Source organism: Pyrgilauda ruficollis, unplaced genomic scaffold (assembly GCF_017590135.1).
Source record: "Pyrgilauda ruficollis isolate IOZ18807 unplaced genomic scaffold, ASM1759013v1 scaffold128, whole genome shotgun sequence".
NCBI classification, from domain to species: domain Eukaryota; kingdom Metazoa; phylum Chordata; class Aves; order Passeriformes; family Passeridae; genus Pyrgilauda; species Pyrgilauda ruficollis.
Window position 1 is genome coordinate 858,741 of NW_024511210.1, and position 17,760 is coordinate 876,500.

At 41.3% G+C, this 17,760-nt stretch overlaps 1 protein-coding gene across 4 annotated transcripts in view; it reads right to left on the reverse strand.

The window, feature by feature from the left end:
• Positions 1–16,570, reverse strand: part of CEMIP2 (cell migration inducing hyaluronidase 2) — a 47,782-nt gene extending 31,212 nt beyond the window's left edge. For 2 of the 4 annotated variants that reach the window (XR_005954386.1, XM_041458434.1), the window contains exons 1-2: positions 16,301–16,570; positions 3,343–3,679 (exon numbers count right to left, since the gene is read on the reverse strand). Coding sequence is in view for 2 of the 4 variants with exons in the window: in XM_041458434.1 (XP_041314368.1) it covers positions 3,343–3,667 (325 nt within the window). In the remaining 2 variants the exon portion in view is untranslated. Of the gene's footprint in view, positions 1–3,342; positions 3,680–15,457; positions 15,699–16,300 lie in introns of those variants that run through there. The other 2 variants (XM_041458435.1, XM_041458436.1) reach the window with 2 other exon arrangements.
• Positions 16,571–17,760: the final 1,190 nt, after the last annotated feature.

Genomic DNA, 17,760 nt, shown 5'->3' on the forward strand with positions numbered 1-17,760 from the left:
CCACACTTCTGAAGTGCTACTTCGGAGGCAAAAAGCTATCAGAAATAGTCCAGTCTTGCAATAACTAAAGAAACCAAAACCTATCCACAAATTTAATACAAGCCAGCCTTAGTTTTGCTAACATAAATGTTTTTCCTTTGGTATTAACTCTCCACATTTCAAATTCCTCCCAACACAGGAAAGCCACATAAACCAAGATTTGACTACCAGTGGAGAAAAATTAGCAAACTGCAGAAAGAGCAGAAGGCAGACCAACAGTATTATGAAAACAAAAACAAAAAATCTTTTGGGAGGATCCTATGAAGACAGCTTTTAGAAAATCTAATTCAACAGGAGGGAAAGCCGAAAAGTAAGGAGAGCTGCAATCAGCAAGACTGCTAAGCATTCACTAGATAAAGGCAAGTCTACTGCCTGACTCACTCAGAGTTCCTAATCCCTTTTCCCCAGACACCACACACACAAGCACTGTAAGAAACACTTATTTCCTGGCTGGTAGCAAAGGGCAGTGTGAGGAAACCATGAGTCAGCAACCTGATGACTTCTGCTTAGTGTGATTCATGGAAGAGAAGATCTAGTGAACATATATTTTCCTGCTGAATCAAAAAAAAGACGTATAAAACAGTAACTAAAAAAATTTATTATTTTAAAATCTCTTGTACATTACAATCCAGCAAGAAAGCTATCAGAATCAGAACCAGGCACTCCTGTAACGCAACACGCTTTTGGGGCAGAGTGGGTCAACTTTTTGGCAAGCAGATCAGATGTTTAGCAAAAGTATTTTGAAATTCTCCCTTAGCAATTGTGGTGGGCTACATGAAAACATCAAATATTTAGAACTTCAGTGTATGTTATCTCCAAAATTATCAAGTAGATTTTACAGGTAACAGTTAGTGCCTTTAAAGTTAAATAAAAACAGAAGCACAGACCAGAAACCGTTAGGTAGTGATGACCTTGCCAAATTTAGGCACCCATGTTGAAAACTTTTCAAGTCAAGCCTCTTGCTTCAAAACATTTCTGTAAAAATGGGTCAGCATTCCTTCAGGTTTAGTAGCTTCTATTAGAGCTTGGGGGAGAAGTAAAATTTCTGCAAGTAGTGGAGGAAAAGTACACCATCCAACCCATAAGAAAGCAACCTGACCAAAAAAAGGTCCAATGATAGAACCTTTCATGGAGCAAGCATGTGAAATTTGACAGGAGAAAAAGACAGGCAGGGAACAGTTCTCAAGATACAACTAAATAGTTACTTTCTACTTGTTTAGACACCATGTCTAGAACTCTTAAGGCCTCTGGGAAAAACATATCAGTGTTATATTATGCTCAGCAGAAGTTTATAAGACTTTGGCAGGGTAAATTTTCTGAGGATCCTGTTTACCCTGGGCAAGGTCCAGCTGAGAGCTGGAAGACTGAAGAACTTTTCCCTGTCTCCCCAGCTTAACCTAGGCAGAAGCCTAGGGAAATGGGGAAAGAAATTGCATTTCCGTTGCTCTCCCTGATCTCCAGTGTTCAGGACTCCTTAGATGAGTCAGGAATACAGAAGCATGGAGGAAACAGAAACCAGCTGATAAGCCAGAACAGAAATGCTGACAAGCAGCATTTGACTGTGGAGAAAATACAGTGGAGGTTTAGAATTTACATGCATTTACTACCAAGTAATTCCTTCCACTGCCTTTTAAACAGCCATTAAAAGTTCTGAAAATATGGATTTCCAACTAGTCCTGAAGAAAAGCACACCTAACTGGAACTGGTGTTGATCACTGCAGCATCACACGTGCTTGGGACAGAGCTACTATGCACATGTTTATGCACACATTTATGCACACTAACATTTCAACCTGCTGGGGAACTTTGGGGGAGTTTCTGCGACAACTATACTGCAAGATTAAAACATCAGCCAGGCTTTCCTTAGTCCCTGCAGGAATTTCTCTCATGTCAGGGTTTCACAGCATCACAGAATAAACAGGGCTGGAAGGGGCCACAGTGGGTCATCTGGTCCAGACTCCCTGCTTAAGCAGGGTCATCCCACAGCACATTGCATGGAATTGTGCCCAGACAGTTGTAGAGTATCTCCAGTGATACTCCACAGCCTCTCTGGGCAATCTGCTCCAGCACATGGTCACTCACACAGTAAAGTTCTTCCTCATGTTAAGGTGGAGCTTCTTATTAACTCTTGTCTTACTGCACAACAGCACTGAGAAGAGCCTGGCTGCACTTCAAAGTACTTCAGAGTGTTAAGTGGTAAGTCACCCTCCAGTCTCCTCTGGAATTTGTCTGTAATAAAAGTACTTACTACATATGTACCTGTTACCAGCAATATGTACCATAACAGAGGAATGATCCTGCATTTACTAGTCCCTAAGGTTTTGTTATTTTCCTTCATAATTATTAGGAAAGCTCAGCAACTTCACCCAAGGAGGTATCTCAGCAAGCCACCACCAAGAGCACTCCAGTTGGATATGTGCACTTATTTTGTACTGTCATTGGAAAACTTCAGTTGGCTATCTGATTTGCTCAGCCTGTGTTGCACGGCCTTTGGAAACAGCATCTTTTTGATTACTATGTCAAAAGCCACTGAGAAGTCTGTTATTACAATAGCCAAAAGTTTCAATTCAAAATCCTATTTAGCTTTTAGAAACCTTAAAAACAGTCAAAAATTCCAAAGTCACCAAAACAACCCACACTTCAAACTGTACTACCAATATTTAGCAACTACACCTCATAGCTTCTTCTAGGAGTAATTGACTAGAGGGATGTACACTTTGTCATCACATGACCTGTTAATGCCTTAAAATCACAGACACATTTCAGAGATTCTCCAAATTCCAAAAGAGTTGCCCGGTTTTCTAAAATGATGTGAAAACAAAAAATCAGGGCTAATAGATCAAAAAAGCTCCCTGCCCAATTTGCATAAAAACAAAACAAACACATACTATTAGCATAGTTCTCAAAGATTTTTAAATTATTTCACTTTAACTTTGTTTTACTATCTTCCTTAGTTACTGCTGAAATATACAGGATTTAGTTTTGTCTACAATTTGTGAACATATGAGACAGCTTCTGCAGATAAAAATAATTATGCTTATAAAACATTCATGTCTCTTTCTCACCCACCACTAATCTTTATTTACTGCTATGCCTTTCTACTTCATGTAAGTAAATCAAACCATACATTAAAAAACAACACAGATAACAAAAAAAGAGCTGATCTTTGCCCCCAGTCTCTCCCTCCTTCAATCTTAAAATCACAGTGAGTGTCCTATTATCTTTCAACAATAATCCTGATGCTGAATTACTGAATTATGTTAACAGATAGCATAACTTCTAGGGTGATCTTAATGAACTTACCATCTGGAGCATATTTTGAAGCTATTCCCAAAAAAATCCCCAGTGCAACAAAAAGTGAAAGGCTAGAAATGGCAGAACAAATAAGAGTATTTTTATGTCTGTTGGCTTCTGCCTGTCGGCGGTGCTGCTCCACTGGTAAGGATGGGAGTCTTGTCTGGGCTTCCTGCCTCGCCGAGGTAAATTCTGCTGCAGCATGGCTCTGCAAAGGCGGCGGGGGACGGAGAGGGGCAATTCTCCCCGGGACGTACCCCGAAGACCTGTGACTGCTCCCATTCTGAGGACGGAGGAATGCAGGGGAGCTCCCCCTGGTATCAGTGCCTTGCATGTTATAAAGTCACTGGAACACACACACACACACAGAGACAAAAAATAAGAGACAGGCTTTCAGAATACGGATCAAAATGCACAAAACAAACAAAACAAAAAAAAAAAAAAAAAAAAAAAAAAAAAAAAAAAAAAAAACAACCAAACAAACAAAAGGCAATTTTAAACCACATGTGTCAAGAACAGCCACTGAAGCTGTGACTATTTACAAAGTATCTGTTACTCAGTTGCTACTGGTCACTTGCCATGGTATAAGTGCATGGAACAACATATGTGTCTTCAACACAATTAAACTCAAAAGCACGTGGTGTGGGAGCCCAGTACAACACACACAATTTCTTCATAGTTCCACTGGTTATTTTTCACTGAGTATTTTCACAGTTAACTTGTATTATGAGATTAAGAAATCAGATGAACAATGAGAAAGCTAGCAATCCCTGTTTCCTCACAGTTATGCAACGAATGTCTAAATGTATTTTTTCTGTACACAGAAGCTGAACGAACTCCTCACTTTCCTTTATGGAAAAGAAGCTGAAAAAGCTAAGCCTGACTTCTACACTGGAAGCTCTAAAAGCTGCTTAAATTAAAATATCAAATACTATTTTACTTCTAGTCACACTGATGTAACTCAGTCAATACTTTTAATAAGCCGAAGTGAACAAAGCCAGAAAACTCTTGATTTACTCACAGCAAGATTCAATTGCTAGTAAAGGTACATCAGGAATGGTTCTATAAGAAAGTCACCTACATCTTATTCAGCAAAACTTGTGATTTTTTTCTGCTGAGATGCCTGGGTTTGGACACAAATCCTGGAAGCAACATGCCTGCTCCAGATCTCTGTACCTATCGCCCAGAAGTGAGTGCTTTTATTTCAGTTACTAGTATTGTTTCCATCTTTCTTCTGAAACACACCAAGAGGAGAGCATACCAGTGCCATCACTGCCTGGCCCATCCTCTGCAGCAGCTCTAACTCGCCACACTTGCCTAGTTTAAGAGACAAACCTGCATTTGACTGTTTTCTCTGGTTTTCCAGTCAACAGTGCTGCACAGAGTATTCACAACACTGGCATAATTTTTTTTAACCTGATTACACTGACACTTCTTGTAGATGAAATTTTTTGAGAAGGATGCTCAAGTCTCAGTTAACTGAAACCTAACTTTTGAAACTAAATCCTGAAGGGGATTTAGGCATAAGTCATGTGCATTAAACAGCAAAGTGTAGAAAAAATAAAAACTACTGATAATGGAAGAGTATAAAGATCCTCTTTCTGTTCCATTAACAAAGGGAAGTCTGAGCCATACTGTGAAGTGTCAGGCACGCTGATGAAGGAGAAATGTGACAACTGTAATCTTATTCTGAGAAGTAGCAAAGGAGCCTTTTGTCCCACATTCTGCAAAATCTGATAGTTCACTGTTTCCAGGAAAGAGCTGTTACTATAGAACAGGCTAGATTACCCTTTCATGGGAGACAATGCACCTCCAGACATATTCACAATGACAATGAAGGCACTGAAACATGAACTGGAGTAGCTATCCCAGAGTGCAAAAATTATTCCAAGTCCTCCAAAAGTGCTTCTTGCACCTGTTCATTATAACAAATTAATTTTCAGCATTCTCCTTTCTGTTCTTTGACAAACCCAATCCTCTGCTCTCACACTTAACTGTCCAACCAGTTACGTGCACTGTGGAACAGTTTGCTTTAACCACATGTGCTTTTACTCAGCTTATCACCTCTCAGAAATGAAAGTAATTTCTGTGTTTTAGATGTGGTATTAAAAGCTGGGAAGAGATGGAGCTTTTCAACTAGTTCAAAGACAGTATTTATGTCTAGCTAAACAAATGCTGGACTAGGTTCTTAATTAAACATTTTAAGAAACCTGATACAGCACTAAGATTTTCTTTTTTTATGGTTTGAAACCCCAACTCCTTAAACTTGGCTAATTTTTCTGTTAGGACTGAAAATTTTTCTGTGACACTGACAAAATTACTGCAGTGTTTGATATAGTGTAATATCAACAGTTAAAAAGTTTTTAAACTACTCAGCTATAGCAACTGAATCCAGATTGGCTATGCAAGACTTGAAATAGTTTTACAAAATAATTTCCCCACAATTCTTCCCATCAAGGCCTCCTAAAGTACTGCCAGACCTCTAAAGAAAAAAAACAAACAAAAAACATTCATTACAGCAGTCACTGGAAACACTTTGTGTCATATTTCAAACATACTTTGTGTTGTACAAAGCATTCTGCTTTGTTTGCAACCCTCATTTTGGCAATTGTAAAATGTTTTCAACTGTCCCACTCAAGTGAAAACACAGGCCACCCCAAGGCTGGGTGGGAAAGAGATGGTAGAATTGCTGTCTTAAGCATTACAAAATAAAAATAATTACACTAAGCCAATAAGGAGATACTCAGTACATTCTAAAGACTTACCATACATATATAACAGGAGTAACCACTGCAATACTTCCTTCCCTCTTCATGCATTATTTGAAATTCTCTAGCTGAAAAAGGATGTCTTCCATCCTGTAGAGCAGCTACTAGCTTTTTTGAAAGATAGACTGATAATCTGATTCAAATTATTGGCTTGTGTATTTCCACTCCGTGGAAGCCCTCAAGAGAGCACCACATAGAAATATGTCTGTATGGCCAGTTATGCACTAGAGAATGCAATTATTTGGCTGCACAAATACAGTTTGTGTGTCACAAATACAGCACAAATTTTACTCTGCAAATGCATTTACAGAGTGAAATGCAGGACAAAATACCCAAACTGTTGAACTATTTAAATACCACATTGAAAATTCCTATGCACCTGAATTTTCCCACATTCCCTTCGACCTGTGCCATGGTATCATAAAGGAACTCATGATCTAGGCATCTCTTCCTGATGGTCAGTCCCAGACAAGAACATCTACCACTTTTGTATTGTGGTACACAGAATGGTGCAGTATTTTACTTTGCAGCTTGCTTTAGTGTGCTTTCAGTAACAGTCAAGTTCTCATACCATATACCTAACATTTGCACAGAGCTCTATCTGTACAAACGTGTTATTTGTCATGCCAATTACAAATGCTGCTTTCTCACTACTCCCATACTTCCTGCACATCAGCTTTCAACACAGTATTATGCAAGATTTTAAATCCATTATTCAACACAGCTTTTAGTCAGAGCCACACTTAAACATGTGCTTCAAGCCCATCAGTAAGAGGGAAGCTTCCAATGCACAGACTCAGCTGTGAATCTCATCTGAGAATCTCAGATGCTTCAGCCTACGATGTATCTGGAGTATCTCAGATATTTCACTGCCACCCATCTGCTGGATGACTACACTATTTGCATATGGCTCTTTTGCAAGAGTGGTGCAACTCCACACAATCCAGGTTTCTGCTCATGCACCCCTTCCTACAGCATGAGCAAGCAAACAAGTACTTCTCATACTAGTCACATCAGCCAAGGCAGATTAAACCACCTTAAATTAAAAAAAAAAATTTAAAGGTTTATTTTGCACAGCTTCCAAGCGAAAACAGTGAATACCTGCAAGCCTGGATATGTCTACAGAGCAAGTGAGCAAACAAATGTGGACAGCAAACCCCAGCATGCAGACAGCAGTGAGCCGATGAACAGGCTGCAACATCTCCCGTGTCCTCAAGTATTCCTTCACTGCTTTTAACTTGTGCCACTACCACACTCCCATACAAGCCCACATTGTTCCACACAGTCAGAAACTGGAAATACATGCTCTGTACAACGAGGGCATAACATATGAACCTCCTGAGACATAACTGTGTGCTCAGAAGCAAGTAGCATGCTTATCCATTACTCATTTTGGGGCTGGTTTCCTGGAAAGAAATTGGCTTACTTTACCAGATAATTCAAAATGTCACATGACACCACCCAAAAAGTGAGAAAAAACCCAAGATATTTTACACTTCTGTGTCATCAAATGCTAAGTGTAATAAAACATGTCAAACATGCTAATAAACTCCCATACCTGCACCATCTGAAAATGTGGTATAGAACATTTGCTTACTTCATAATTCATGCGTCTCCTTAAGCACATTTTAAGGATCAGAGTTTTAAAAAATAAAATAAAAGAAACCAGGAAAAATGACACTCCTGTTCATCTGGGCCATCAAACTACACCAGCTCTAGTGCTGACCTATTACCACACTGTCTAATCTTAAGAGTCTATATAATTACCGCTAAGGAAAAGACTGAGCAAAGGGTGGAGGAAAACAACACATACACAAAAAAATATTTCCCCATGCAGCACAGTAGTAAATTTGCAGACAACATTAAGCTGAGAGCATGTGTCGATCTGTTGGAAGGTAGGATGGCTCTGCAGAGAGACCTGGAATGTTGGATGGGTGGGCAGAGTCCAGTAAGATGAAGTTTCGTAAGTCCAAGTGCCGACTCCTACATTTTGGCCACAACAATCCCTGCAATGCTACAGGCTGGGGATGGTGTGTCTGGACAGAGCCCAGGTGGAAAGGGAGCTGGGGGTGCTGGTCAACAGCAGGCTGAACATGAGCCAGCAGCGTGCCCTGATGGCCAAGAGGGCCAATGGCATCCTAGCCTGTATCAGGAATAGTGTGGCCAGCAGGAGCAGGGAGGTCATCCTACCCCTGTACTCAGCACTGGTGAGGCCACAGCTTGAGAGCTGTGTCCAGTTCTGGGCCCCTCAGTTTGGGAAGGACGTTGAGACACTTGAGCACATCCAGAGAAGGGCAACGAGGCTGGTGAGGGGTTTGGAACACAAGCCCTGTAAGGAATGGCTGAGGGAGCTGGGGATGTTCAGCTAGAGAAAAGGAGACTCAACCTCTATTTAAAGGATATCTCTACCTACTGTAAAGGAGACTCACTCTTACCAGACCTTCCTGAAAGGTGGTTGTAGTCAGGTGGGGGTCAATCTCTTTCTCCAGGCAGCAACGGACAGAACAAGAGGACACAGTCTCAAGTTGCACCAAAGGAAATACAGGTTGGCTAGTAGGAAAATGTTTTTTACAGAAAGAGTGATAAAATACTGGAATGGTCTGCCCAGGGAGTGGTGGAGTCACCATCCCTGGATGTGTTTAAAAAAAGACTGGATGTGGCAACTGGTGCCATAGTTTAGTGTAGGTGTTAGGGCATGGGCTGGACTCGATCTTGAAGGTCTCTTCCAACCTAGTGATTCTGTACAACAAAATTTTTTACTGCTTTCCTGGTAGAGCTACTTGTCTGGTATAAAACCAAAGGGCAGTGAGAAATCCATGAAAAGGGAAAGGGACAAGAACTCAGTATTAAAAAGATCCTAAGCAGAAACAATTACTAAACAGAATGTGATGTCAGGAAAGCTCCTAAAGCATGACCTGCACACCTCTGTAGACCTTCAAGATGGTCAACTACAACAGAAATACAAATTTCAATGCTTCAAGTGTCTTGGAAGTCCCCAGTTCAACAAATCTCAACCTCATTAGTACAAACAATTCCAGACAGGGTGCCCACATGCTTTCTTTCCTGGTTTCACATTTTCTCCTCCTGCCTCATTCTGAAATTACATCTATACTCTAAGACAACAGACGGCATATTGCAAGGAACCTACTTTTCCACCCACGTACAAAAGCTGGAAAGAATACGTGCACAGTAAAATGCATTGCTACAGTTAAGTAACTGTTGGAAATCACAATATTTAGAAGAGCCTGAAAAATCTCAACTGAGTTACAAAAAAACCCTTTAGAAACTCTACTGACATCTAGACACATATGCTGTTTTCTGCATGCCTCCACCAAGTTTTCTCCCATGCTCTACATTTTCAGAAGAAAATTAGAGCAAAATTCAGCAAGAAACAAAGACATAAGAATGGTAAAAGTTACAAAACTTAGAAGATAAGCTCTACTTCACTAGATTTTCTGAATTTCTTGTGTAGCAATTAATAATCTTTAGTGAATTTCTCAGCATGTAGAAAACATGTAAAATTGCAAGATCCATATTTCTTAAACCAAATCTTTCAAAGTACAGAATGACAGAACCACTTCAGTACCACACATCAAGAAACAGAAGTGAAAGCATGCATTATATTTACAGTAGAGAAGGCTTATACATAGAAATAACCTTCATCAACTGGTCTAATGAAATCTTTGAGAACACAAGCCTCTCTCTCCAGTTCAGAAGAAATTTCAAAGTTATATACAAGTAGGGAAAGTTGGACTACATATGTTTAGGTGATATGCAAAACAATTAAGCTATTATCTATGGATTAGAAAGGATGATGAGGTGGGGGGGAGACAATGGTGAAAAGACTGCACTCCAAGGGAAAGAGGTAAATAGATACTCTGGAATAGAACTTGCCTGTGGGTATAAGTAGAAAATTATGGTCAAGTTAAACCACTCTCATGTCCACCGCTGGCAGCATCCAGGAGAACCATGAATTTCATTTCTATCCTCTTGTGCAGGTGTTTGGCAGATCACCATTAAGGATGAGACAAAGACCAGAGGGTATTTGTACAGTAAAACTGGTTCCCTGCTCCAGTGACAGGTGGGCTTTTGTCCTTCAGATATGGTTTGTGTGAACAAGTTCTGCAGCACTCACCTGGTTTCACTTACAGAGCATTTAATGCAGCAGATGAAGTATCTGATCTTGCAGAAAGTTTACATACAAAACTTATGGATTTTTGTAGTGGTGAAGATATGCATCTTACTGCAGAAACTGCAGGTACATGTTTTTTCCAGTTCCTAAACACCAGACTTCTAGGTAACCTTTCAAGAATTCTAAATTGACCAGCAGACACTTCAATTTTCAGTCAGCTCAAGCAGAACTGTAGTAGCTTCAGATTTTGCCCATTGAAACAAAGAAACATAAGCCAGCAGCCACAACAAACTGTAGTCAGTGTATCTAAAATGGTATCTGACATTTCCAGTGAATTATACTTTCCTGCCCTTTGTTTCTTTTTGACACAGTTTATCATTGTAAATTATAAACTGGTGGAAGTTTATTCCGTTTTTCATTCACTGTTTAAAAAATAGCATATTCTGCTGGAGGAAACCATGCAGAAACAGTGCATTATCTACAAGTTAAATACAGCACATCCAAGAGCACGCTAGGAAATATGGCATGTGCTGAAATAGGCAAAATGAATGGAACCATTTTTACTGCTCCACTTTCAGAAACGTTTAATAACTTGTGTAAGAGATCTAGAGTGGAAACTTGCATTTTAGTCACCCATCTGTCATTAGCTTGCTGCATGAGTCACAAATTATTTGGGCCCCAAGCCTGTAACATGAGAAAAAAAAGTGGTCACTAGCCTGACAGGGACATTGTGAGGGCTAGTTTAGAGAACACTTTGGCCTCAGCCCAGTGATGCATCTGAGTACAAGCCTACTTTTAAGTAAATAAATAGCTACACTTAAGTGAACAACATTCATATGAAAATGATGGATTTGCCACATTCACCTTAGGGAACCTGAATAAGATGGTAGGGAAAAATCTAAATAAAAATCAGGGAAAAGCATTTAAACTACTTCTCATACAGACAATAAGAAGCTGTATACAGATATTGGCAGTCTCTAGAAAAACACAAATCCCAACCTAACAGCTATAGCCTAGGACTTCAAAGCAGAAAATTTTCTATGTAATGGTAATACACTTCAGAGAGGTAAAGTTGAGTTCTGGTACTAGCTTGAATCACTGGGCCTACAATCCTACTCCTAAGAGAAGGACAGTAAGATTAGATATCTATTATTAAATTAGAAAAGCTGTTATAAATAGATTATAAGCATACATGAAAGTACCGACTATAACATGCAGTGGGGAAAAGAATCAGATCCGATATTTAGCTTCGGTAAACTGACATATGCAAAACACTCTTGAGTGTACTCATATAATCACTTAATCAAAGGGTTGTCATATTTAAGTTATACTTAAAACAAGAATCAGCATAGTAACACACTCTCTTCCACATCAGCATGAGGATTTCTTTCTTTGGCAAAACTGTGAAGTTCTTAAAATTTTTTTCTTCAGTCCAAGTTAAGCTTCAGTAGATGATATGTCACTCCTCATTCTGCATACTTGAAGGACTGCCTCAGCAAATTTTAACTGTGCATCAACTACAAAAAAAATGCTGCCTAAAAAACTGAATTGTTGCAGCTGCACACCCACATTCTTTTGTCTTGCCTTTTTAAGAACCAAGTTAAATGAGTCTGCATTAAAAAATAATTAAGAGCTGCAAAATCACATCCAGTGAGAACTCTTTGAATCTGCAAAGGACTCTTCACAGTGGTGATGGATGACTGGGAGGTTATATGTCACAGGCCCACAAAATCAGGAGTAGCTGGTAGAATGCAAAGATTTCAAGCCTCTTCCAAGGAAGAAAAAAAAAATTGACACAGAAGTCTCTGAACCTGTCTCAGTACTATATGCTTCGGACATCAAGAATTTACACAGGTTCAGGGAGCAACAAGGTTGCAGAAGAGAATTCAGTTGAGGATTATTGGATAAATAACACTGTCTCGAGTTTAGAAAGTCCCTGAAACACAAGCTGGAAGCAGTAGCATCACAATGCCGTAGCTTCACCAGCTGACTATTTCTCACCACTGTCAGACCCTGGGTAATTGCCTGGACGGACACTTGGCCTGATGTGATGTGGTCACTCTTCTACTACGCTTTAAGACCTCATTTACCTGTCTTTCACCTTCACTTTTCCAAAATCACCTCTCCTCCTCTAAGGACCAAATCCCCCTCAACTCAGCCACTGCAACTGCCTGCTGAGATCAGCAACACAAGATACACCTTTACCTGACTGCTAACATTAACATGCCACACTGATACACAGTAGCTGAAACACAGTACAGTTTTCATTTTGCTGTAGGAATTGTGGCAGTGTAGCAGAAGGGCACAGCACACACCAGCTAACACATGAGGGCACAAAGTCTTGTGAAAAGAGTTTATACTGATGAACTAAGAAGAGTAACTTGACTGTATATCTAAATGCCAAGATAACCCATGGCTCTAAAGTATCTCAGAAATCACAGAACTACATGAGTTGAGAACCCGGCGAAAAAGGAACAGTGATTTAGCTTACACAACATGATACCTTTGTAGAATTTTGTAAAAGAAAAAACATTCCATAATTTTCCTTTGAAAAAAACACAAACAGCATATTTAGGCTATCTCAAAACAGCAAAATCTCAATCTTCAAACTGCATAACAAAGCCCTGTAATCCACCATTAGGTATGCATTAGCCACTTGCTGAGCTGGTGGCTACACTCATATTTTGGCTTCCCTATAGTGAATTCCGTTCTAGGAAACTCCAAGAACTTTGCATCCCACTGCCAAGTACTGCAACATCCTGCCAGGTATAGCTAGTCATCTTGCATGATTGCACTACTCTTTTTTACATGTTCTTCTTAATCCCATGTGCCAAAAAGACAGAAGAGCTACTAGCACACCCCCTCTGTTAACCTACTTCACAACAAAGCAAGAAAATCAGTTTCAAGTTCTAAAGTATGCATTCCTTAATGCCTTCAGTATTTTCTTTCCATATTGGCAAATATATCACTTTTCTCCCTCACATCTTTGTTCAACTCTTCTACTCCTTTTCCACTTTCTCAGTATTACTATTCCACGAAAATACTTCTGTGGATTACTACATCCACATCCAGAAATAATTCATTCTCATTTGCCAAAAATACCTCAATTAAATCAATAGTGAAACTCCTTTTGGTAAAAATAAGCTGAGACTCTATCAAGTCTAATCACAATTCGACTCCAAAGAAGAAAACTGCGATTTACAACACAGACTTTAATCATGTTTTGATGCATACCGTAGGTGATTCTATGGAACAGCCTTACTAATGCAAAGCATGAACCTCACTGATATACTTCAGATTATATTCCAATGATTTAATTTTTTAATATACAGATGGCAAGATTTACTAGGTGACAATTTTCTCACTAATTTCTGTCTGAAGTTTTTAAATCTCTGGTGCATGCACACAGAAGGTAAAGAACAGTTCATCGCAAGCACTGTGGGACACCATTCCTTGAAGTCACGCACGATGTGGCCCATCAGCCAAGGAGCTCCTTCAGCTGCAGGGCAGAGGTAGCAGAGGTGTGCCCTTCCAGCTGTGGAGGCTGCAGCATCAGCCTCCAGCAGACAACGGGTTCCCTCTCTTCCCCGGTTCCCCCCAGCTCCAGTACAAGGCAGAACCAAGAGGCGATGGAGCTCCAATCCTAGCACAGAGAGTAGTCAGAGCCTTCCCACAGGTACAGAAGCAAACAGCTCTGTCCTATTCAACAGGTAAGATAAACAAAACTGAGTCACTGCTCATTTTCTGCAATCAAGACTTCCACAGCAACAAGCTGGACTTATCCCAAAACATACAAAAATAGTATGCTAAAATTGTTTAATAAAACTTCTGAAACACACTGGACATACAATAAAGAAAATTAATACCGTCCTTTGTATTTAAAGCACATTTAAAGTTATCCATAATTAAATAACATTTCTAGTCCCAACTATCCAAGGCATGCAGACATTTCTTCACAGCCTTGGTGGTAAGAATGTTGTTTTGAAGTAACAAAAAGCACCTATCCCACTGTCTCCTGTCAGTACTTAAAGAAATAAACCTCCTAACTTCCACTGAAGTACAAGCTACTCAAATATGTATCAACTCAAATTAAAAAAAAAAAAAAAAAAAAAAAAAGGTGCAAAATAACCAAAGTAGTCCAACAGCTTGCGTTCTACCTAATTTTATATTCATGCCTTAAAGTAGAAACAACCTTTTTTTGGTCCCCTGGTTTGTAAACTTGGAAGAAAAGTGAACTCTACCTCCAGTTACAGGACCTGTAACAGCCAGGGAACATTCAGAGGATTTCATTGCTTCTGAAAGCAATGGTCTTTACACACAGGGGCCACCATCTTCTACTAGTTAGTGTCTCTAACAACTAGCAACAAGTCAGGTGAACTGGCTAAAAGCTTCCAGCCAATGCTTAACAACACTTTCCCCACAAATTACCATGGGGACAATGTGTTAACATTCGTAATTAAAAAAACCCGCAGCGTGCCACCGGAAAACATATATCCCCATCTCAAAACAGGACACACCACAGCTCCTGCTGAGACCACACACTCCAGAAGACAACTCTCATTTTAGCATGGACAAGACCCCTTGTCTTTGTCCTTCTCCCCTCCACACTCCCTTTCTTCCTGAATCCCTTTGGATGTGGGGGCATTTCTCATGCTTTACACATAATTTATTTCTCTGGCCTTCTTGCCTAGCTCAAGTCCCCAGCATAGTCTGCTGGATGCCATAGTAGCAGAGAGAGCGCAGGAGGAGCAGGCCCAACAAACTTGATCTGGCAGAAGACTTCACATTTGTGCAGGCAGCGTGCAAGACCCATGTAGACAAAGCACCTCAAAGAGCTGGTGACTCCTAAGAACAAAGACGAACCTCCCTTCTCCTTACTGCTACCCATGGGCCATTTCACATCAGTAGCTAAGCTGCTGGAAATCTTTTTCTGTGATTCATGAAAATAGACTAACGCCACAAAAAAATACCAAGTACTACTTTATCCTCCTTATTACATTGTCTTTGTCAAGCCACAGCTGCTATTCTGCTTTAAGAACTACTGAGAAATAAAAAATCTCTTCCTTTTCAAGGAAACCGTGTCACTAAATACACACTTAAATACCAACAAGGGTATTATCTTCAGCACACAGCCCTCATCTAGCTGTGATATAGCACCATGCAGCGCATTAATCACTGCACACCCTCCTTTCTTAGAGGGGCTGCGATGATGTACGACTCTCACTGTTTCTTCCGTTCCTCTGGGCAAGTGAAGCAGCTGTTGGTTATCAGTCACACGGACGGCATTCCACGACAGCCCCGGCACTCGGCGATGCCCATGACAAATCCCAGCGCAGTCACGCCGCGACGCGGACCCGAGCCCGGTCGCTCTCCACCGCGATCCCGGCAGCATCCGACCGGGCGCGCCAACAAAGCCGCGGCCCCGGGAGCGCGGCCCCGCCGCCGCACCTGCCGCGGTCCCGCGGAGCGGCGCCGGGCCCACACCTGCCGGGCACGGCCGCCCGCCCGCCCCTCGCCCGGCCCGGCCGCACCTCCGCTCTGCGCTCGCCGGGCGCCGCGCTGCCCGGCCCCGGCCTGGCGCTTCCTGCCCCGCGGGACTGCATCCCTCCGGCTCTCCCGCTGCTGCCGGGGGACCCAGGCCGGCTCCTGCAGCAACCGGGCCTGGGGAGCAAGAGGAAGCAGGGGGTACTTTGCATCCGTGCACTGACCTACGGCTTTCCTCTGGGCGGAATGGAAAAGAGCTAATTTGCAGCTCAGATACTGCACAGACCGTTAGATGCCGATGTCCGTGTTAAAGTAATAGTAACAACAGTTGTAGTGCTTCTACTAATAATAACGATAATAATAGTTGTAACAGTAATGATAATAATTCCACAGTTATAAACGCGCAGGTGCTGCCTGGGCGGGGTGCAATGTGCGCGGGGTACGAGAGCCAGGCGGCAGCGAGGGAAGAGACAGCGGGGAGGGATGGAGGGACACCCGGAGCGCTTGAGAGGCGACAGTAGCAGATAGCGGAGGGAGAGTCGCGGCGGCTGTCGGTACGTGCGGGCTGAACAGAGTTACTTACGGCGGCTGTAGTCCGGGCAGTCTGACCAGGGGAAAGAGCCGACTGGAGAACCTGATTCCGCTTTCTGATTTGCTTTTTTGTGTGTGTGTGTTTTAATTTAGTTTTGGGTTCTAATGTTTTTTAAGTAAAATCAAACTAAAGCCCAAAATGTTCTGAATTTCAGGGAAGCCCTGCCTGAAGCTGTTACACAGCAAAGAGCAGCAATTGGTATAGACATTCCAGAAGGACTGTGAAGCCTCAGGGCACCTCAGGCTGTCAGCTTTGATGCAAATCTGACAACGGGCTTCTCTTAAGTTTGGGACCTCCCACCATTTCCGCGCAGCAAGGTTGGGCCACACTCATTACAAATGAGCCAGCAGAAGAAAAAAAAAAAAAGAACAAAAAAAAAAAAAAAAAAAAAAAAAAAAAAAAAAAAAAAAAGGTTGCCCTGATCGGATTCAAGATACTTCAATGAAATGCTTCAGGAAATACAGGCATTTCCCAACATAGTTATTTCCTTGGGAATATTCCAAACAGATGAAGTCAAAGTGATAACTCACTTGTATGTCTGTGAACACTGCCCTACTAACTTTGCCTCTAGCGATTTCCTCTTTGTTTAAAGCATAGTAAGCCTAGCCTGTGTGGTGTGCTTATAGCACACGGAGACATCTAGCGCCTAAATAACAGACTGCAAATCAGCTTCATTAATCTGAAGTCTTGGAGATGACAGTCGGATCCATTGCTTGCAATGTTTCACCCCAGGACTGCAGCGTACAGAGCGGTTTTACTGCCAGCCATCACACCATTGAATAGCAGCTGCCCGTGGGCAGGGACCGCGGTGGAATGAGCAGCTGCACTAGCTCAGGAGGGGACTGTGACTGCAGCTCTGCTGCACAGCTTGAGCTTCAGGCCAAAGAGTCACAGCAGTAACTGACACAAGACAGAGATTTGCCTGTGTAGACACAAAACAGGTTGAGACAGTTCCCAACTTGCCTTTGTCACTAAACCACAGAGAGGAAAGCCTGTAGGTGTATGAATAAGACAATTTCATCTTGGCTTTGACAGTGTGTCTCTATTCTTTTTTTATTAGGCCAGGAGCACAATCATGCTAACACGTGTAAATGCAAAGCTTTGCCGCTTTTCAACAAACATGCAAACTGAATACTTACATTTGCCAATTACTTTGGCTGAAATTAAACTGAAGGTAAGCACTGCTTATCTACTAGAAAGATATTAGTCCAGGAACAGAAAGTATTTAATTTTTTTATATATCTCTCTAAGAAAGAAGAAATACAGACTGCTGATCAACATTCTCAGCCAGAAGCCTGAAAAAAGGTTGTTTCAGTGATACCCAAGTGCAGATGTTTTTGCCAGTACTACTGTCTAGGGGTATAAAGTAAAACATTTCCACATACTTAAATAGTCTGAAACTAAATATATTTTATTAGATGTATGTACACATGTATGTACAGTTTAGACAA